Source organism: Pinus tabuliformis, chromosome 6 (genome assembly GCF_031772625.1).
Source record: "Pinus tabuliformis cultivar Carrire ecotype Pingquan chromosome 6, CPIR1, whole genome shotgun sequence".
Classification (NCBI taxonomy): domain Eukaryota; kingdom Viridiplantae; phylum Streptophyta; class Pinopsida; order Pinales; family Pinaceae; genus Pinus; species Pinus tabuliformis.
In genome coordinates, this window is record NC_142292.1 from 35,526,467 (window position 1) to 35,550,060 (window position 23,594).

A 23,594-nucleotide genomic window follows, 5' to 3' on the forward strand; every position below is an offset into this window, starting at 1 on the left:
TCCAGATGTAACTCTTCGTCCTAACTTTTGCCCTAGCTCCACTTCATTTCAACCATGTACATCACTTTTATGTGATTTTTGTTTTATTCCATGTTCTGTTGTTCTTCTTGCCCCTGTGCTTTTTCCACCTTGACTTTGTTGATCCACAACAATGTTGTCTTCCATAGTCACAAGCTTAGATGTGTTGGTCTCTTAGCGCTCCAAGTTGATTGACATGATCATGCCTTCCTTATTTTGTCAATTAGCTTAGCCTCTCCCCTATTTTCTCTTTCTATAGGCATGTATATCCTCTTCCCTTAAGGGAGTCGAGACCCCTCTTACCTTCTACCTCGCTCAAGGAAAGCTATGATTAGGTTCTTCTTGTGCTACCGTCAAGGCATTTGTGGCTTTCCCCTTAATGTTTGTCTTGATTGCCTAGCCTTATTCGGAACACACATGTTCAATGATAGATATGGTCAAAGCATGTGCAAAATCCCCTCTAGTGGTTGTTGCATGTTTGAGAGACAATCAAGTTACTTCACCCTTTCTATCATGTGACATATACAGATAACTACAAGTATTGCACCCTTTACGTCGTGCATCTAGTTCACAAGGACGCCTTGGAAGGCTAAAACGAAGCTCACACGTGTGGCAGCAGTAACTGCAAGAGGGCCGAAAATTTCAGGTTTGCAGTGGAGGTCGAAATTCTGCAGTTGGGGGTCGAAGTTGTGCTACTGGAAGAGATTTGACTGGGTTTGACTTGTTCAAGGAAAACACATCATCCAAAAAGGTTGGACTTGGTCTTGGAGGGTATTGGTCTTGGTATAGAGGTCTTGGAATTCATCAATTGAAGAATCTATAAGGAAGAGAAGAGATTTGCGGGTTTTCCTCTCAATTGGAGAGGTTTTGGCCCTGGCTTGCAGCCTATATTTTGTGTTCTTGTTCTTCTTGTTTTGGTAGTTGTTTGATGATATACAACCATAATAATAAGTAAAAAAGTTATAATAAGTAAAGAAGTTAATAAGTAAGCAAAAGTTAAAATACATCACACGCAATTATCAAGGAAAGAGGAATCCATCTAATCATTGCCCTATAGATTTCTCAACATCGTGCTTTATTATTTTATTGTTAGGTCAAAGCGTCCATTGTAGGCTTCTAGGGTTTATGCCATGCGTCCTAGTCCTTATCATTTAATAGACCCTTCTTGGACTTTGTATAACAAGAAAGAAAAATATTTTTTGATGTATTTTGGTCAAATAACCCTCCTCCACCAAGTCGGCCTCAAGTTCTACAAGTCGACCTCAAAAGGATCTTCGAACCACTATAAATATGCAGCTAGTCGACCTCATTTGCTCATCCAATCAAGCAAGTTTGATTTGCAGTTGCAAGAGGAAATAAGAAGTGTGAAATACCAAGAAGAAGGTGCAAAAAGGCTAGCGAAGAATGAGGAACCCTAGCGAAGAAGTTAAAGACTATTTTTCTCTCTTTTCACCCACATGTGCGAGATTTGAAGCTCCAGAAAGTCCAAAATTGCATATTTGAAGAAGGGTCGAAGTTCTGAAGCAATAGGGCCGAAGGTCCGAAATTATGAACTTGATGCAATTTTGTTGTTGTTTGACCTAAGTTGATTTTTGGAGTTTCATAAATCTTTTTGAGAGGTTGGCTTGGTGGATTGGAGGAGGTTCTTTGTCTAGGTCTAAGGTCTTGGATTGTCACATTTTGTTTGAAACTACTAGAGGAAGAGTTTGACTGGGCTTTCCCCTTCATAGGGGTTTTACCCTAGCTGAGTGCCTATATCTTCATGCTTTTCATTTGATAATTGCCTGATGAGAAGGATACAAAAGAAGAACATAAAGAAGGTTTAATAAGAATACAAGAATATCACAAGTAATTGTCAACATAAGAAAATCTTTCTACCTTTCCTCCTTTGTGCACCGGTCATTGAGCCACTCGCACTGCAAAGAAAATCACTCTGTCTCTCTCATGATGACTCACTCACACACTTGTGCTCTTTGTTGTGTCTTCACCTCCCTCGCTAGCCTCCATTTATAATCTTCATTGAGTCCAAATCAATAACCCCAAATCTCCCCTCTAGAAACATATTGAATCTTCCTTCTAGAAACATCTTAGAGATCACTGGTTGAGATTATTTCTAAGTCACTTAAATAATTAAATTATTTATCTTAGAAAATAACACAATAGTCCACAACAATTAATTGACTTTAATTATTGCACTTTTCCTAAGTTAAAGTTAGGAAAGAAGACATAAATCACTAGGAGAGGCAAAGAATGCCTTCCACATGCCAAGACAAGCATTTGTAGAAGACCTTCCGATGTTACTCACATCAACATTTACTTCATGTATAAATAGCCCTCTTTTGGACTTTGTTTAAGTTCCACTTTCGCTTCTCAAATCTTACGAAAATTATATTGGATTTTCACTAGGATTGGATCTCAACTTCACTCAAACATTTTCATTGCCTGTATTACTATCTCCATCAATCCGTTGCAGCAAGGATTTACCCTCACTTGGTTTGTTCTTTCCTTTTGCTTGTTTTCGCCTCTTTGTCACCCTTTGTTACTTGGATTTTAGAGTTTGCCTTGAGGATTTTCTCTTTGATTCTTCAATCCCATCTTCAGGGAGAATAACCAGCACCAGCAGCACAGCAAGATCACCTCATCACCGAGGGTCAGTTATATCTATCATCTAGTAGCATTGTGGAGGCATTGTTTAGGTACAAGTATGAGGGCATCGGCAGTAGCATGAACTGCAGTGGGAACACAACCTTTTGGCTGGCTTCATTAAGTATTGCAGCCCTCTCCTTGGTCCAGGTGTGCTCCTTCTCTTTTGCCTTTCTTTTTGTGGTATTTTGCTTATTTCCTGTTTCATCAGCTAGTTTTCTTTTCTTCAATACATTAGAACTGTGGCTCATCAAGAAGCCTCATAAACCTAAATGAAATACAACATAAAATCAACCAAACCCTTTGGAGAACATTAATTCAAAATTTAATAAGTAGCCTACTGGCCTAACTTCCCTCAACATCCCCCTCTTTTGTTCCCGGTTGCCTTAAAGAACCAGGTGGTGACACAACCCCCTTCCTCCTCCACTCCCTTCAATCAGTAGTGAAGGACCCCCTATCTTGTAGCACAGTGCTTCACTCTAACAGCTGTGCTACAGTCTTTGTAGATGAACAATAAAGGTACTTAAGGAATTTCAAAATCTTTTTGAGAGAACTTTTAATCTGCATGGTTAATCATTATGACTATCAAGGCCCAAGATGGTTATTCTCAAAGACTGAGGAGTTAGTTTATAAAATGCAAAGGAAGCAAGCAAGATCTGGTACATCCTACCGGCAGGAGTGTAAAATTTGTTGTTTAGAGTCAACATATAGAGAAGACCAGTGCTTTAATTTTCTAGTTCTATTTGTACTATTGATTTTAATAGCAATTGTAGTTTTGTGAGTGAACTGGTCTTTGAGAAAGACTATCCTATAAGGTTTTTCTACTGCTGCATTACAGGGATAGATCTCCAGTATCTCTGTACATCTTCTGCAAATTATTATAATCCCAAGGTGTTAGCTCAGGTTGTTGAGAATGTTTCTGGGCATTTAGCTACATTGTGCAGGCAGGTGCCCAGTTAGAATCCCCCTGACTTATACACACTAGTTTAAGCCAACTGGTTTACCAGGGATGCCATCCACGAATGTGAGGAAGCATCCCCTGGGTTTCCCCACAAGGTTTTCCTTGGAAAAAAATATTCTTCAAATTATTGAATTTTTTGACTTGTTTCTGTCAAAAAAAGAAAATTTTTAAAAATGATTCAACAATTAGTTAATCACAAGGTTGTGATATAATAAAAACAATTGGTGAGTCTTTCTCAAAACAAAAAGCAGCTGAGTTAAACAATTCATGTTGTATACTCAAACCAATCTGTTGATTGTAAGTGCTTGGAAGGATAGAGTGAATTCTCCTAAGCATACTTTCAATCAATATTCAAAACTTGTAGTTTAAAGTAAATAATGTTAAGAGAAGAGAACCCTGTTTGAACATTCCCACATTAAATGCACTCACCAAGTCCAATAGCTTGGAATTTATGATTTTGAGAAATGTTTCTATGCGTCAACTGTGTGAGTGCAAAATACAACCCAGCCACATCAAGAAATCCAATGAATGCCTTCAACAACTCCTGCAAAACAAAAGCCAGTTTTTTTCAAGAAATTTATGGTTTAGGTATCCATAGAGTGACTAATCATGGACTAGGATTTCATTTCTGCAGGTTTTTAGCATCTCTTTTAAAGTTCAATCAAAATCCAAAAATAATTTCACGTCAAAAGTAAAAGTAAAAAAGTGACCCCAAATGCAAGAACAAGCAATTATTGTTGATTGGTAACATTTAAATCATGTACATACAAGAAGGAATCCAAAAACATTTGTGAAATATGGAAACACGGCAGATTATGACGTGATTTTTATGAGATAGATTAATTTCAGAGATAGTCATATAAAAGAGATGGTACAGGAATAATATGGACAACGGTATTGAAGCAAATGACCTAGGCAGAATGGAATCACTACAGTTCTCTTGAAAATAACCTGCCAATGGCAGGCTTGTTGATAGAGCACTGGTAATTTGGTTGCATGTCTCTTTGGAGAAAAACATTCATACATCACAGAGTGGTTAGGTTTACATGTACTGGACTTTGGCATGTTTATAGAACACTGGTAATTTGGTTGCATTTCTCTTTGGAGGAAAACATTCATACATCACAGAGTGGTTAGGTTTACATGTACTGGACTTTGGCATGTCAGGCCAGATAAAAAAATTAAAACATCAATTTCTTCTATCGTTCTGAGTATGCTAAGACCTATTTGAATGTAAGAACCCCTAAGAGGAGTTCATATTCATGAATGATGTAGGAAGATAAAGAGAACAAGAGAAGACAACAATAAAAGAGATGAATCAAACACAGAAGAAGAATTGATTAGATCCATTTCACAACAGTTCTCTCTTTTGTAGCACAACATTTCTGGTTATTATAATCAACAAGAATTTTAATATCCATCTTGACTAAAACTTAGTAGTATAAACCAGAAGCTAAAGCAAATCCAGACCACTTTTAATTTCTACCTGCATGATTAAATAAATTGTGATTTTAGTAAGCGGTGCACAAAAAAGAAAATACTACCTGATATGGATCAAAGCTGTCATTATCTGAAACTTGGAGGAAGGTTGCAAGGCACACGAGCTGCACAAAAAACACAAACGTGTCTGTTTCAGAAAGGCACTTGTACCCTACAGAAAAACATAATCCAAGAACTGAAATTTTGAATTTTCATATCCTTAAAGCCCATCTTCTCTCCATTATCTAACATGCCAACAGTGCAGCCTAGCAATACTGCAAAACGCAATAAATACATGGTAATTTCACATGGATACATTTCCATCTTGTGCATCCTAAACAACTATGAACGTAATAGAGAACATATTCCGATTGTTATATTATACTGTCTAACCACACAGTAGAACCCAAGCCAAAAAAGGGTGACTCCAGAGTCCAGAATGGTATGGTATTTCTTCATATTGCTTATGTTTTCGAGTAACCACACAAGCAACCAGCCTGAATAGTCACACAGATGCACACTCCAAAGAAATAATTCTGAAAGCATCTAGAATTTATGATTCTTATCAGCTCTTAAGTTTTTCTTGTGCTCTGAAAATTGTTTAGGATAGTAGCAACTCCTTTTTCGGGCAGGACTCCGTGAGGTGCACTTTGGTAAGTCAGGCATTAATGGTGCAAAGAAAGTCTTTTGTCTATGTTAGTTCTGTTGCAGGTTAGATTTAAAATTTAGAATAGAAAGTGCTTGTATTTCACTCAAATAAAGCCTTCTTTGCAGCCACGAGTTGGCCATCAAATCATATTCTATATCGTAATCTATTCTAACTTTAATGGCCTGTTCAATGTAAGTGTTATAAGTTTAAACATATTATGGAGTCATATTATTGAAACGTCATAATGTACTTTTGAAGTCGATTGTAAGTTAGGTCAATAGGATAGTAGGGAGTACTAATCAGCTGAGTGAATGAATGTGTTCCCCAACCATCACATGATCCTCTATTTCTTTAGAGAGGTACCTTTATCTTGATTTGAGTTATCATCAGGGATGGAGGTGTTAAAATTGTATATTGTGTTCTTAGAAATTTAGGGTGCAGATATATACACAATGGTGGAGAGGAAAGGTAAAGATTAAAATTTATTATTACTACGCCATATAAATGGAAATTAAATTTTATCGCACTTCGTGTTGGAAATGTAACTAGTTTCAGTCTTCATAATTGTTATTGTACTCATTTCAATATGTATATCTTATGTAACAAACAAAAGAAGAAAGAAAAGTTATTATTTTAAAGCATGGGTTTCATGCTTCTTATTGATGGTCTTCTAGGTAAAAGCATGTTCTTCATGCTTCTAGGGTTTGTTAGGTCATAAGATTTATTGTCATGAGTCAAGAGAACCAACATCGTGATTATACGACCCTTCCGAACAAGATATACCTTGTAAAAGAATTTATTTTGAGTCTAGAAGGTCTTGGAAACCTCCAAAGTACAAATCAGCCTAAAAGAGCAAATTCGGCCTTTTGGAAAGGGTATAAATACAAGCAACTTCGACCTCATTTAACACACTCACTCACACAAGTTTGATCTCTCAAGAAATAGTTCGATCTAAAGTTGGGGAGATCAACAAGGCTAGAGCAAAGATCAAGGACGCAAAAGAAGTCTTGGAGATTTGTTTTTGGGCTCTATCTCTCTCACACATGTGAAGTATTAGGGTTTCTACAGCTTCAAGGAAAGTCGAAATTGCAGGTTCGAATTGCAGGAGATCAAGTTGCAAAAACAAGTTGCTAGAAGAGCGAATATTCTAATGTAGCTTCGTTGACCATGGGAGACATTGTCTTGCTCAAAGGAGGACCTCTTGAAGAATTGTCTTGTGCCAGAATTAGGGTTTTTGTTGCAGATACAGGATCAAAGTTGCAGGACGAAGTTGCGGGACGAAGTTGCAGGATCGAAGCTGGGGGTCGAAGTTGTAGCCAGGGACTGGCTGATGTAGGATTGAACATCGTTGCTCTAATCTACTTGAAAGAGCTTCTTGGAGGGTTGACTTGGTACTTGGAGGAGGACTTGGTCTAGGGTTTGGGTCTTGGTTGTCTCATTTGAAGCATATTCTATAAGAAGAGAAGATTTTTTGGGTTTTCCCCTTGGAGGGGTTTTGCCCTGGCTTGGAGCCTAATTTTTGTGTCCATTGTATTTACTATTTTGCTCTTGATAATTGTTTGATGAAGAAGATCTAATAAAGAAAAACACAAGAAGATAAATAAAGTTCACAAGCAATTATTAAGGTTAAGGAAAATTTGAATTAATAGTTGCCATATTGCATTTTCCAACACTTCTAAGTGGCTATGGTGATTTAAATTTTAACCACCTAGACCCAAACCTCCACATTTAACCTATATTGGTCACAGGTCACTAACAAACAGAGGCACAATTACACAAATGGTGTTGAAAATGGTTGTTATTGATGTCAAAGGCAGTCCTGAAGAAAGGGAAAGTTACATAATCAATTGGCATTTTACGAAACCTTTCCAGTGATAAGTGGTACGCCCCCTAACTCTTAATGATGAAGAGAAATGAATCTTGTAATTATATACATGAATCAACTAAAGTCAACCTCAAGTTGGCCCTATCATTAAGGCCTAACCAAATCAAATTCTTGTGGTGACAAGTTGGCCCCTAGACCCCCACAGTTTAGTATAAATATGCCACTTATGTAGCTCATTCGATGGAAAAACTCATGTATTGTTCAAGGAATAAAGTTTGAGGTGACAAGAAGATCAAAGCTAAGGAAAAGGGTTGAGCTGAGATGCTGAAAAGGAAATATGTGGCAAATCCGAGCTGAAGGAGGATCATTTTCTATTATTATGTGTTAACTCTTGTGGGTATTGACCAATGATATGTTAGATTTTGTAGCTCGGGCAGGTGTTCTAGTCTCAGGAGGTGTCATTGAGGCTAAGAGCACAAAAAAATCAAATATCTCCAAGCCCAAAAAAAATTCTAAGAGAAAGTGTCTTAATTATATTATTAATCAATTTTTAATGGTTTTTCTAAGTAAAACTTAGGGAAAAAGGTTAATTAATCAGTATTAATTAAGACAAGTCAATTTCTCTCTAGTCTAGAAAAGGTACTTGATAGAGTCAAGATGATCTTAGCCATCGATCAGAATTAGATCTTGGTCCTTGAATTGTCAACATAAGATTATAAGAGGAAATCAATGGGCATCTTGGAGATCAAGGAACAGAGGCGCAGTGGTAGCGTGGGGTTTGACACCAGTGAGGGTTTCAGCAATGATTGAGCAAGAAGCATTTTCCAGAGTTATTCTTCATCTGAGAGACTTCCAGCTTCAGAGTGTGTTTCGTTGGCCAATTTATTTTTCTGCAAATAAGGCCAAGTTATTTTTTGGAGCAAATGCAAGTTTGACGGAGGAGGTGTGAGTTCTCCAGGAGGCAGTGTGAATTGCTTGAAAGATAGATCAAGATTCCAAGGCAAATTGAGTTCTAGAAGGCCACACATGTCACTAGTGCGAGTTGCCAGAAATCATACAAGTTGTCAGAGGGTTAGTGTGAATTACCAGTTTACCAGTGCGAGTTGCAGGGCGGCAGTGCACATTGCAAGAAAGGGGTCGAAGGATTAGAAGGTGCAAAATCCCCTCCAAAGGGGTTTCAAGTCATCAAATCATCAATAATCATCAAGAGAAGAGCAACATCCATCAAGAAGGTAACATCATCTCTTGGCTACACTTGATCTCTAAGCAACATCCAAGGTCCTTAAGCTAAGGGAGGGTCTCAACAACTATGCCAAGTCAATCTCAAGGTCAATGTCCCTCAATAGGCGTCTAACGTCCTCTATCAAGCTACTCTAATTCATCATCAAATTGGTTAGTAGACATCATCCATGAAGTAGTAGAGAAGCATCATATCATGCCTTAGGGGATCTTGGTTGCATCTAGAAGAATCATGTAACACATACTCAAGAAATCAAGTGAGATCAACATCATGGGTACAAGAACCATAAGAGCATCAAGGTGGACCATATTCAATGTCAAAGCCATCAAAGTACTTCACATAAGTATCATCTTCAAATGTCTTACTAGCTTATGATTATATACAAGTTATCATACTTAGGTACAAGAGGGTCATCACATGACCCTATTAGTTGCTTCCAACGATATGAGGAGGAACAGTTCCTCGGCCAACCCATGCAAACAATTAGTGCAAGTGATAGGTATTATGGCTTGGGGTTTACTTCATGGAAAGTATCATATTCTTATGCTAGGTTATGTAAAATCATTGTCCATAGGCACTTTTGTAGAGGAAGCATGTAGTTTCTTGAGTTACGTTCCCTTGCCTTTGTTTTTCTAAGCCCCCGTATTTTCCTTTTTCTTCATTTGATATGGCTCGTTTAACAATCTTTATTGAGTTATCATGTAATAATAATGATATAACCCCCCTTAATGATGGACAGTTCATTGCTTCATCAAGGTCGAGATGCTCTTTGAGAGTTCCTTTTACTTTGATAGATGTGAAATGCATGGAACTCTTGGGGACATGTCGCTACATAAGAGGGGGTAGAGTTCAAGCTATAATTGCCTTTTGATTGCTTTACATCCCTTTCCATTCTTTTGCAATTTAAATATTTGCCTTATGCTTTTTCTTTTCTTACAATTGCATCAACCCTAGGTATTACCAACTCCTTCTTCTCATAGGACACGACCAACAGAGAACCAATACGAGTGACTAACAACACCTAACCAAAAGATGGGATAATCAAATGAGGGAAATGGTGACAAGTGTTAGGTATGAGTAACATGGAACACTACCATCGTCAATTCCTTCTTTTTGTGCCCCTCCTAAAAAACGAAAGAAAAACGCTAAGGAAGGTCACACTGGACAAGGGGAAAATGATAACCACCTAGGTGAAATAAGGGAACAAGTACAAAACCAATAGCAATCTATAATACCCATGATCCGTTCTAGAATGCTTTAAACATTAAATGAAAGCTCTTGATAGCAAAAATGGTTAATATGCCTCACAAAAGATGACCCGCCTTTATCAGATGAATGGGCTAGACAAATGAATGTATTGATCGAAGAATGGGCGAGAATCATTCAAGGTTGGCTATCTATGGATTATGTAGGGGCTATTAGCTACCAAACTGCACCATAGGAGAAAAAGATTTCTTCTAGGGTTACCCAGCATGTGGATGGGTAACAAGCACAATACCAGTCGTATGGGATCCCGTAGAAAAGGAGAATTAGATCATGGAATGGCAAACCCTAAAACCTCAGGATATGTTGGTTACAATACTACCAAGTGTTTTAATCATTTTAGCATGGTTAATAGGCTCCCTCTATTTCTAGGTCTAGGGTTATCAATATTTTCAAGATGCCTAATTGTAGAGTTAATATTAGATATCCACAATTCATAGTAGACAAGATGATAATAGTCTTTAATAGGGTTTTGGATTAAACTCAAGCTATATGAGATATTGTTTTGCTTTTTGTTACTAGATTATGTTGCAAGATATAGATTGGATGGTAAATAGTTGACAAGTTTTTGTCAAGGCTCTCAAGAAAAAATTGATTATAGATGGAACTATTACACACTTGTATATGTTTGTATTTCAATAGTAATATAAGTTTTATCTTTCATTTACCAAAAAAATTAAGCATCTATTTGTTCCTTTAATTACTCAAACTTAACTCTTGTTCACCTAGACACATGCTAAAAACATAGAAGTGAAAGTTGAACTCAAGAAACTGCCAACATAGACCCTATTTACTTCCCATTGCTTTAGACTTCTGCACAATCCGTCCATTTCATTATTGTTGTATAAATTTTTGGTTATGTCGTAGCCCTTCCCAGTTTCAGTTGTTTTGCACATGGTTTAATGCCCACAAGAGTTCTCCATAACCAATAAATCATTTCTGGAAATTCCACCTAGACATTAGATTATTAGACTATTTTTAAATATTTCCTAAGTCTGAACTTAGGAAAAGGGGTTAATTAATCAGTGTTAGTTGAGAAAGGTGTGAATCATCTAGAAACTCACACGGATCAATCCAAAAATAATCTCAGCCATCAGCTATGTTTTAATCTTGGCCATTGGAGTCCCAACTAGACCAATGTTGCAGTTATCGTTATCGGGCTATTATCCGCAAGGAAAAAATAGGGAAAAAATTGGAAAAAATCGGAGAATAATCGCGAAAAAAACGTAAAATACAGAAATATTCTTTTTTTCAATTATTTTAATATCTAAAGCATCTACAACATAAAATAAATACATTGACACATAAATATGATAAAAGAACTAATATATAAGATGTAAAATATCATTTCTAGAGCTACATCACACATAACAGTGAATCATGTCCTGAATAGTAAGTCCTGACTCTTGAGTCCAAACTCAGCCCCAAAATATCAACAAAAAATATAATAATGTATCTCATATCATGAGCCATAATGTCATATACAATGAAATGAACCAAATAACTAAAGTCTAATAGACTAACTAATTTCCTCTGCCCCTCTTGCGAGAAAATGCAATAGCTTTCCCTTTCCCTCTAGATGTAAATGTCGGTGGAGTTGGCAGTGGACTCTGTTGTGCTCTAGAAGCTGAAGAACTAGGAGCTATAGGAGGTAGACCACGTCCTCTACTGGTGGCAGGGGTAGCCCGGGTAGGTGGTGTCACCTCTTCCTCCTATTGTTCCTCCTCCTCCTCCTCCCCCTCTACGCCTTCAACTACCTCCTGCTCTAACCAATCATTGGCAGAGTCCATGAGAGGCCTCTCGGCCTCAACCCTCCATGCAGCAGTGGTGTCAATCCCATCCCATGAAATGGCATCCATATCAGGTATCCTCTCAAGTTGCCTCACCCATAATCAAAGATTGTAGTAGACGTAGACCATGTCATTAAGTCGCTGGGACTCCAACCTGTACAAAGATCATGAAATAATAATTATAAAAAAAATATTGTTTAATGAATTCAAAAAATTAATTGGAAATTTGCAATATTTTAAGTTTTAAGTTTAACCTGTTGCGCTTCTTGTTGTGTATTTTTTCAAATACACTCCAGTTGCGCTCGCATCCTGAGGAGCTACATGTTTGGCTGAGGATTCGAATGGCAAGCTTTTGCAGAAGGGGTACCCTGGCACCATACATTCTCCACCATGCATCTACAACAAAATTACAAATAAAATTTTAAATAAACATAAGAAAAAAAATGAAATTTGAAAGTTGAAGCAAAGTATGAAGTTATGAACTTAAAAGACAATGAAATTTGAAACAAACTAAAAAATATTTGGCATTTTAGTCGTCCTATAGTCACAGCCATCTCAAAGCTAAATGTGCCACCTGCCATCTTGTATGTCTCCATTTCTTTGGAGATTTTTGTACGTTCTGCGGGAGATCGCACCATCCTCTGAACACAGGTTAAGAATCCATCCATGACCTCAACATCAAATATGAACCCACATGGGTAATAAATTGCGGGGTTCAGGTAGATCCCTGCAACATGAATGGAACGATGGAGTGTGTTGTTCTATCGTTCATCAATCACTTCCCATAGGGGGAGTTGTTTCTGAAACCCCTCATCTCCCTTATCATCATAGTAGGCCCGAATGGATTCTTTGGCCCTGTCCATGGCCTCATACAAATAGCCCATTGCGGGCTTCTCACCATCAACTAATCAAAGGACCTTTACCAAAGGTTCAGTAACGGTGCACACCCCTTGCACTCCCGCCCAAAAGTCTTCCTAGTATGAAACTAATCTGCATATGGCCTCTCCCTCTAATTTGCGGCTCATTGTCAAAGCACGCCACTCCTCTGAAAGAAACATTCTCTTCACATCCCACATAGAATTCAAGAGGGATTGAAGAGATGTGAAACCGGTGGCAAGCCGTGTAATGGCGGGGCGCACCAACTCCTTGTTGTTGGTGAATTTTCTCATCAAGCTAAGCACATATGTATGATTATATATAAATTTTGTAATGCTTTTTTATGAGTCAACAATATCTTTGACAAAGGAAATTTCTATGTCCTCCAACATCAAATCAATACAATGTGCAGCACAAGGTGTCCAAAATAGTAGGCCCGAATGGATTCTTTGGCCCTGTCCATGGCCTCATACAAATAGCCCATTGCGGGCTTCTCACCATCAACTAATCAAAGGACCTTTACCAAAGGTTCAGTAACGGTGCACACCCCTTGCACTCCCGCCCAAAAGTCTTCCTAGTATGAAACTAATCTGCATATGGCCTCTCCCTCTAATTTGCGGCTCATTGTCAAAGCACGCCACTCCTCTGAAAGAAACATTCTCTTCACATCCCACATAGAATTCAAGAGGGATTGAAGAGATGTGAAACCGGTGGCAAGCCGTGTAATGGCGGGGCGCACCAACTCCTTGTTGTTGGTGAATTTTCTCATCAAGCTAAGCACATATGTATGATTATATATAAATTTTGTAATGCTTTTTTATGAGTCAACAATATCTTTGACAAAGGAAATTTCTATGTCCTCCAACATCAAATCAATACAATGTGCAGCACAAGGTGTCCAAAATAAAGTAGGATGCCTCTCCATAAGCATCCTGCCAGCAGCAACATAATTTGCAACATTGTTCGTTATGACTTAGACAACATGTTCACCCACCTCCAAAATAAACACATCCAGCAAATCACATAAAGTTTTTGCATCTTTGATATGTGAAGATGCATCAATAGATTTCATAAACATTGTCCCCTTGGGACAACTAACCAAGAAGTTTATAAGGGTTCTCCCCTTTTGGTCAGTCCAACCATCTGACATCACAGTGCATCCTGTTTGTGTCCATGATGCCCTAAACTCCTCCAATCTTTTGGTGCAACCAACCTTTTCATTTTGAAGAATCCGGCCTCTAAGGTCATCACAAGAAGGGATTTTGTACCCTGGGCCAACAGTTGCAATAACATCAACAGCAGGCTGGAAAAATGGATTATCCCTTGCAACGCTGAAAGGAATATCACTCCAAAGGAGAAATTTGGCCAAAAACTTGTCAGCTTGTTCTGTCTCAGTTTTTTTAAGCATTGAAGTGATAGATGGTTATGACCCAGGCGTGGTTCTAGGAACAAAAAATGATGAGGCAGCTACTGGATTGGTTGATGCTGAAGTAGAATCAGTACCACTTCCTTGTTCACCTAAGCCTAACACCCTCTTTACTAGTTGCTTCTTCATTTCTGTTTTGGCCTCTTTCTCGTGCTCTAATTCTTCCAATGATCTCATGGCTCTTCGGAAGATTTCCGAATTTGTATTTTTGCAAGACCCTACATCAAATCCAGGGATTTGTGCAAGGTGATACTTCAATCTATAAACCCCCCCGACATATGATGCCCACACAACTTGTAACTCATGTTTATTCTATCAAACCCTCCATCAGGTTCACCAAATTCCCAGAGAGGGTCCAATTTCCTTGGCATGTTTGTAACTTGGTTGAACTCTTGACTCTTGAGTTTTATATTTGTAAGATGAAGTTTGAACTTTGAACTTTGAAGTTGAATGGTGAACCTATGGCAAAATAAGGATTGCAAGTTACAAATTAAAAAAAATTACATACATGAGTAACATGACAAAACACATTGAATTTTTGACAATTTAACAAACAAAAACACCATCAAATGAACTCAAAAATATTTGATAGACAACGGGTTATCCAAACCAACCAAAAACAAAAACAAAAAAACCAAAACAAAACACATAAATTTGGTGCCCATACTGGTTTGCCAGAGAAAATTGATCCTCTCCTCCTCAGCTCTCAATCCACCAGAGTTTTTGAGTCATTTTTCTCCTCCAATCAGCTCCCAATCGACCAAGGTTTTTCTCCTAGGTCACTCCCAATCCACCGTTGTCGATGTTTGTCCAAATGAATCAAAAAAATTCGGTTTTGGTGTTATAAAACCGCTGCCCGCCGACCCAGCAATAACAACGCTATCGAATCACGATTTTTTCGTTTTTATCACGATTTTTTGTGGAAAAAAATACGTTTAAAAATCTGGCGATAATATCGTTAAATTATAAAAATCGCGATAATCCGATAAGTTCACGATTTTTGCATCACTGAACTAGACATTATAAGAGGAGGTCAATGGCAGATGGAGTATAGACACTTGAGATCGATTTCCTTAGGCAGTTCAATTTTCCATAGAGCAGCAGTGGATTTCCAGAAGAGTTCGAGCCAGAGAAGGGAAGCAGAGACAGAGAGGAGCAGAGACAGCGAGTTCGAAGGAAGTCTTCCAGATCCAGAGAGTCAGCAGCAAAAGGGTCATATTTCCCAGAGAAGTTGCACAAAAGCAGCATATATAGCTTCAGAGGGAGACTAATTTTGCTAAAGGGAAAAGAAATCCAATTGTTGTTGGCTTGGAAATTCTCCAGGAGGCCAAGCGAATTTCTCCCAGAGGCAGATTCAACCAAGAGGTCATTTTTCCAGTGGTTCCAGGCTTAGCAAGTTGGGGTTTGCGCAAGCACAGCGAAGAGGTTGTACAACTAGCTAGTTTGTTCAGTTGTTGGAGCAGGATCAGGCGTGGTGTTGAGGTGTTTGCCTCATAGATATTGTGGTCAATTTATTTTGCTGATTGGATTGCCCGTCGGACATCCATAGATTGTACTCAAAATTTCTCACCGCTACTTAATAATTAAAATCCTCAGTTGTTGCACCGGTTTTCCCAAGTTGGGTTTTTCCAGGGACATTTGTTCACAAACAAGTGTGTCAATTTTTATGTATGCTAGCATATTTCTCAGTGTCCAGTGCTATTATTTTCCGCATTATTTTTGTGAAGATTGCACTGTGTTTATTTCGTTGTTTCCGTAGCAATAAACTACTAATTTAATTAACAGTTAGAAGAAATAATTCCAGTTGCTGCAATAGGATTTCAGTAGTGAAATTTTCACATGGTATCAAAGCGAGATTGATCAAGTGGGAAGCTCATAGGTGAAATGCAAAAATCGTCCAAATTCAGAGGGAGTCTGGCAGCACGATTTCCAAATTTGCGCAGAGCTGGCTTAACAGATCAAGCTACTGGGCAAAGAGTTCGATTTTTCCAGTACAGGTGGCAGGAAAAATTAATAGAGTCCAGGAGCAGTTACAACATGCAGTAGCGAAGCTGGGACACAATTCTGGTGAAGCAAATCAGTATTCTCGCTGAGCAGATTCCTTGCTTGGGCGCAAAAGGGTTTTGCAATAGTTTGCACTAGCAGAATCAGCGTCGAGTGGAAGAGAAAGGCGCACACAGAGAAATTCTCTCATAGGGTTTCTAGCCTAGAAACCTGATTTTCCCAATTGCTGACAACAATTGTTGCAAGCAGTTTTTCTCACTTCGGAAGGGAGTGCGAATAGAAGATTCAACAGCCAAGCAAAGGAGAGGGAGATTTTCGATCAAATTCAAGATGGCCACAACTGGGCTTAGATATCAAGACACGTTCGATGGAGCCTCCAACTTTGTCATATGGAAGGCTAGGATGTCCTTCTTTTTGGATGAATATGCCCTGAAAGCCTATGTAGATAATGTGGTGGCAGTTCCCCAAGATGCAGATCAGCTGAAGGTGTATAGGAAGGAGATGGTGAAGGTGAATTGGTTGATCTTGGATGGAATTTGAGACCATGTAGTCTTGCATATATCTGGCAAGAATACTGCCAAGGAGATGTGGGATGCTCTCGTCCAGCTATATCAGAACACTTCCGAGCAACGAAAGATGTTCCTGCAAGAGAAGCTGAGGAGCATCAGAATTGAGAAGGGTGAAGGCATAGATGCTTTCCTCACCAGGATTCAAGAGCTCCATGATCAACATGCAATTGTTGGGGAGTCACCTCAACCAATAGACCTTGTATGAATGGCACTGAACAGTGTCTCAGAGAAGTGACAAGTCTTTGTCCAAAGTATTTTGGAGGGAGACAACTTGCCAAGATGGGACAAGATGTCGTCAGACCTACAGCAGGAGGAGATAAGGTGAGCACTATTGAAGAGCACCATCAGCAGAAGCGACAACAAGGGCATGAAAGGTGAGAAGGAAGAGGATAATGTGGCCCTAGCATCAAAGGGTCCCAGTTAGGGACAAGGGGAGAAGAAGAAGAAGAAGTACCTATCTAAAGTCAAGTTCTTCAGGTGTGGCGAGTTTGGCCACTACAATACCCAGCGTCATCTCAAGAAGAAGGCAAGCAAGAGAAGCAGGACCAGGCGGCAACATCTATAGAGATAAACAAGTTGTCCTCCAGGTTGGAGGAAGATTTTTCCATGTTAGCAGCTATAACTCCAAGAGTGAGGTGGGACGATATGTAGCTATAGTCCCAGAGCAACGCAAAGTTTGGGCAGGGTCCATTGAGGTGTCGTCCTCATGGATCATTACCTTGCTACATGGGCCCAAAGTACTCAGTACCAAGATGGATCAATGTTTGTTGATGCAGTCAGATTCCAGAGTGATTTATGTAGTCAAGTGCTAAGGAGCACAGAGCAGTGTTGACAGCAGAGCAGGAGGCTCAATGCAGAGTCAGCAACAGCACATATTCTTCAATGGACAGTGCAGAAACTAGTAACAGTCAGATACTCAGGAGATAGATACAGCACAAAGGCACGATTGATTCAGTATTTTGGATGCTTCTTAGTTGCAGTAGTTGCAGTTGCAACAGCAACAGATGAGAGGTAATTGTAGTGAAAATGCAGAGTTGGCAGCAGCACAGCAATGTCAACAGCAGCAAAGATACAACATCAAAGTTGTGCAGTGGCTGGTGGGTAGTAGCAAGCAGTCACAATGGCCAGACATCAGTGGTGTGACAAAGAGTGGTACAGAGCAATGTTTTTAAAACCGGAACCGGTGACCGCACCGGTCCACCTAATGAACCGGTTTACCGACCGGAACCGGTCTAACCGGCATTGGTTTGGTCTAAACGAACCGGTTTTAAAAAAATACATTAAATAATTAATTTTTAATGAAACAAAACTATTTTTTAAATGTAAAACCATGATTCCAAGCCAATAGAGACAAAATATGCAAAGTTTGCTCATTTATATACCATGTAAAGGTGAATACATCAAAATGGCACCGAGTGCAATACATATCATCAACAAAATAGCAAAATACATAACAAATGAGGCTCTAAATGGCCTATAAAGTCCAAAAACATTGTTGCAAGCTATGAGGCCATTGGCCTACTACAAGTCTACAGTATACACATGATCAATCATCAAGTTCATTACCACTACTAGACACAAGATCATCATCAGGAGCTACATAGACATCATCTGGTTCAGAGTCTGAGGATGCCTCAGCCTGATCTGCAACCTCAGTATCAATGCCACCAATGACAATAGAAGTGGACCTAATGGAAGCACGAGTTTGTCGACCTGCATGACTAGTGCCTTCCATTGGTTCTTTGCCTTTCCTTGATGCCGCTATTGATCCTGGTTCTGATGCCACCACATAATCTGCTTCATCCCCCGCCAAAGCCATGTCGATATCAAAATCAGCCTCAAACACAGGTTCTTCAGTCTCCTCCACCCATTCTGATGTTGGATCAATATCGTCCAACACAATCGGATCTAGATTAGGAGTTTTTCTCATCATTTGGTGCTCTAATTGCATTTATTGTTTACCCCCAAACCATGAAATCCTGAAAACCATTAAGTCTGCTGAATTTTGAGTGAAATCTAAAATTCTAGTTTCTCCATATGAAATCCAATGAGGTCGAAACCACTCTCAAACATCCTGAGTCATTTCATGGTAATGTTAAAAATTTAAGTAAAAGGATGAAAATGAAAATTAAAGGAAATGTCACTTTTACTTTAAGAATTTAACATTACCATTAATTGCCAACATTGTTAGGGTTGAAACACCCTTAGTCCCCCCCCAAAACCCCTCAAACACAGTCAAAAACATGTTTTTTTAACTTTATGGTGGTTGTGCCTAAAACCGGCCGGTTTAGGACAAAACCGGCCGGTTTGTTACAAACCGGCCGGTTCCGTCCTAAACCGGCCGGTTTTCACCGGTTAGGGCACAAAAATGGAGAAGTCAGCATTCAAACCGGGTTTTTTGGCCGGTTTAGACCGGCAGGCTTGCTAACCGGCCGGTTAGACCGGTAACCGGTTTTTAAAAACGGTTTTTAAAACTATGGTACAGAGACAAGGTGTTGTAGCAGTAGTGCAGCACTAGAACTCCTTCCTCGCTAAGAGGGAGTGTTAGTTTTTATAACATCGGAGGTGTTTTAGTCTTGAAGCTTTGTGGAGAGGCTAAAACACAAGAGTTCTCCATAATCCAGAAATCATTTCTAGAAATTCCACCTAGAAGTGTTTCAATTAGATTATTGGCCTATTTTTAAATATTTCCTAAGTCTAAACTTAGGAAAAGGGGTTAATTAATCAGTTAATTGAGAAATGTGTAAATCATCTAGAAAATCACACAAATCAATCCAAAAATAATCTCAGCCATCAATTATGTTCCAATCTTAGTCGTTGGAGTCCTAACAAGAGATTATCAGAGGTGGTCGATGGATAGATGGAGAACAAACACTTGAGATCGATTTCCTTGGGCAGTTCAATTTTCCATAAAGCAGCCGCAATTTGCCGTAAGAGTTCGAGCCAGAGAAGGGAAGCAGAGACAAAGAGGGGCAGACACAGTGAGTCTGGAGGAAGTCTTCCAGATCCCGAGAGTCAACAGCAGAAGGGTCGTATTTCCCAGAGAAGTTGCGCAAAAGCAGCGCAGATAGCTTGAGAGGGAGATCGGTTTTGCTGAAGGGAAGAGAAATTATGTTGTTGTTGGTCCATAAATTCTCCAGGAGGCCAAGTGAATTTCTCCCAAATGCAGAGTTAGTCAGGACATCATTTTTCCAACAATTCCGGGCTTAGCGAGTATGTGCAAGCACAACGCAAAGGTTGTACGATTGGCTAGTTTGGTCAATTGTCAAAGCAGGATCAGGTGTGGTGTTGAGGTATTTGCCTCACACATATTTTGGCCAATTTATTTTGGTAATTGGATGATTGCCAGTCGAGCATCCATAGATTGTACTCAAAATTTCTCACTGCGGCTTAATAATTAAAACACTCAGTTGTTGCACCAGTTTTCCCAAGTTGAGTTTTTCCAGGGACATTTGTCCAAAAATAAGTGTGTCAATTTTTATGTGTGCTAGCATATTTCTAGCACTATTATTTTCGCAGTATTTTTGTGAAGATTGCAGTGTGTTTATTTTGTTGTTGTTGTAGCTTTAAACTGCTAATTTAATTAACAGTTAGAAGAAATAATTCCAGTTGATGCAATAGGATTTCAACAATGAAAATTTCGCAATGTTAAGCTGATATATAAACTGAATACAAATTTAAAGAAACATTGCAGGACTAGCTCTATTGTTTGTTCACTTTGCAGCTGATATAAAACATTTAACAAGCATATACATAAATTTAGAGATAGTGTTTTTGGTCAATATCTGACCCTGGAAAAACCCACAAGGGGAAAACTAGTCTAGAAGAGGATTTATATTATGCTTTTCTCAGGAAAATTTACACAGCAATAATTACACTTCAAGTACTTATCTCTCCCTTGAAGTTTGTGCCCAACTTCCTAGAAAAGTGAGCCATTGACTGAAAGTGCCATTTCAACAATCTCTGCCTTCCTTGAACCGTGTAACACTATCAGCAACCCTCAGCCTTGATTTTTGTGTCACTGCCTAGAATATCCTCCTCAGAACTTGAGCCACTGCACAACATTAAATGTTCTAGGAAATCGTGCATGCAACCAGCAAACTATGCCTTGTACTATGTGCCTGTTAGACCCTCCTTGAATTTCAGGCCTGATATTTCCTTAATCTCAACACTGGAACACACCTTATGACACGGGACATTTGTCCAAAAATAAGTGTGTCAATTTTTATGTGTGCTAGCATATTTCTAGCACTATTATTTTCGCAGTATTTTTGTGAAGATTGCAGTGTGTTTATTTTGTTGTTGTTGTAGCTTTAAACTGCTAATTTAATTAACAGTTAGAAGAAATAATTCCAGTTGATGCAATAGGATTTCAACAATGAAAATTTCGCAATGTTAAGCTGATATATAAACTGAATACAAATTTAAAGAAACATTGCAGGACTAGCTCTATTGTTTGTTCACTTTGCAGCTGATATAAAACATTTAACAAGCATATACATAAATTTAGAGATAGTGTTTTTGGTCAATATCTGACCCTGGAAAAACCCACAAGGGGAAAACTAGTCTAGAAGAGGATTTATATTATGCTTTTCTCAGGAAAATTTACACAGCAATAATTACACTTCAAGTACTTATCTCTCCCTTGAAGTTTGTGCCCAACTTCCTAGAAAAGTGAGCCATTGACTGAAAGTGCCATTTCAACAATCTCTGCCTTCCTTGAACCGTGTAACACTATCAGCAACCCTCAGCCTTGATTTTTGTGTCACTGCCTAGAATATCCTCCTCAGAACTTGAGCCACTGCACAACATTAAATGTTCTAGGAAATCGTGCATGCAACCAGCAAACTATGCCTTGTACTATGTGCCTGTTAGACCCTCCTTGAATTTCAGGCCTGATATTTCCTTAATCTCAACACTGGAACACACCTTATGACACGGGACATTTGTCCAAAAATAAGTGTGTCAATTTTTATGTGTGCTAGCATATTTCTAGCACTATTATTTTCGCAGTATTTTTGTGAAGATTGCAGTGTGTTTATTTTGTTGTTGTTGTAGCTTTAAACTGCTAATTTAATTAACAGTTAGAAGAAATAATTCCAGTTGATGCAATAGGATTTCAACAATGAAAATTTCGCAATGTTAAGCTGATATATAAACTGAATACAAATTTAAAGAAACATTGCAGGACTAGCTCTATTGTTTGTTCACTTTGCAGCTGATATAAAACATTTAACAAGCATATACATAAATTTAGAGATAGTGTTTTTGGTCAATATCTGACCCTGGAAAAACCCACAAGGGGAAAACTAGTCTAGAAGAGGATTTATATTATGCTTTTCTCAGGAAAATTTACACAGCAATAATTACACTTCAAGTACTTATCTCTCCCTTGAAGTTTGTGCCCAACTTCCTAGAAAAGTGAGCCATTGACTGAAAGTGCCATTTCAACAATCTCTGCCTTCCTTGAACCGTGTAACACTATCAGCAACCCTCAGCCTTGATTTTTGTGTCACTGCCTAGAATATCCTCCTCAGAACTTGAGCCACTGCACAACATTAAATGTTCTAGGAAATCGTGCATGCAACCAGCAAACTATGCCTTGTACTATGTGCCTGTTAGACCCTCCTTGAATTTCAGGCCTGATATTTCCTTAATCTCAACACTGGAACACACCTTATGACACGGGTTTGTTTTTCTGTTGTCATACCTTAAACTCGGGTCTGATATCTTCCTTAAATAGTAGAGCTGGAAATATGCTTGGAAACTTGTACTTACACTCAGCCTTGACCTTCAACTATGTGCCTGTATCCATGCCTGAAAATTCGGGCCTGATGGGTAACTTCTCCTTGTTGTAAGTTATCCTCACCTTGAGCAAATCTCCTCTTCTCCTTGCTCTCCTCTTCAACACTTCACTTGAAAGAAATGAGAGCTCCTTTGCCTTTTTTCCCTTTTTATTCGCTCATAACAATGAGACAACCCTAACCCTTTGATCTATGGTTGAGATTAGATCTCAGCTCTCATAGATCAATGGTGGAGATATAATCTTCACTTAACCCCCTTTTTCATGTGTCCCCCTCATTAATGAGTCTCCCTAGTCACCTTAATATGCTTTTGTACCTTGTACCCTTTTCACATAAAGTCAACTTAAAATCATAAATTGACTTTAATAAAATAAAGTACATAGTAATAAAGTACCTCATAAAGTGACTTTTAAGTCACGACTTTAATAACTCATAATGTCACTTACTAAAAAGGTGTTCTCATGTGTTTTCCTAGGCAAAAAGGCTAAAGCACTAGGAAACACCTCCTTGGTACCTTTTCTCAACACTCCCTCTTACTGAGGAAGGTGTTTCTCACCACTCCCAACTTGTCTCTAAGATACACATGCTTGCCCCTTGGCAATGACTTGGTGAGAATGTCTACAACCTACTCCTCAGTGGATATGTACTCAAGCTTCACTGCTCCTCTCTGAACCCAATCCCAAATGAAGTGGTACCTGATCTCTATGTGCTTTGACCAGTCATGAAATACGTTTAATGCAACTCTTATTATCACAGTATATCGTAGTCGGTCTCAACCTCTGACCAAATAAGCTACACAACAACTTGCGAAGCCAAATAGACTCTCAACTAGCGAAGCCAAATAGACTCTCAACTAGCCGGACTGGTTGCAATGTACTCAGCCTCTGTGGAATTCAATGCCACTAATCTCTATTTCCTGCTACACCACAACACCATTGTCGAACCCAACCTGTAACAACATCTGAAAGTACTCTTCCAGTCACTAGCACTGCCAACCCAATCTGAGTCTACACAACTTGTCAACCTGACTCCATCCCCCTACAAATA

General features: G+C 38.8%; 1 protein-coding gene across 3 annotated transcripts in view; it reads right to left on the reverse strand.

The window, feature by feature from the left end:
* LOC149257089 (uncharacterized) overlaps positions 1-23,594 on the reverse strand; it is a 170,491-nt gene that overhangs the window by 41,457 nt on the left and 105,440 nt on the right. For all 3 annotated transcript variants that reach the window (XM_089413604.1, XM_089413609.1, XM_089413606.1), the window contains exons 3-4: positions 5,167-5,226; positions 4,052-4,166 (exon numbers count right to left, since the gene is read on the reverse strand). In XM_089413604.1, the coding sequence (XP_089269730.1) occupies positions 4,052-4,166; positions 5,167-5,226 (175 nt within the window). The remainder of the gene's footprint in view (positions 1-4,051; positions 4,167-5,166; positions 5,227-23,594) is intronic.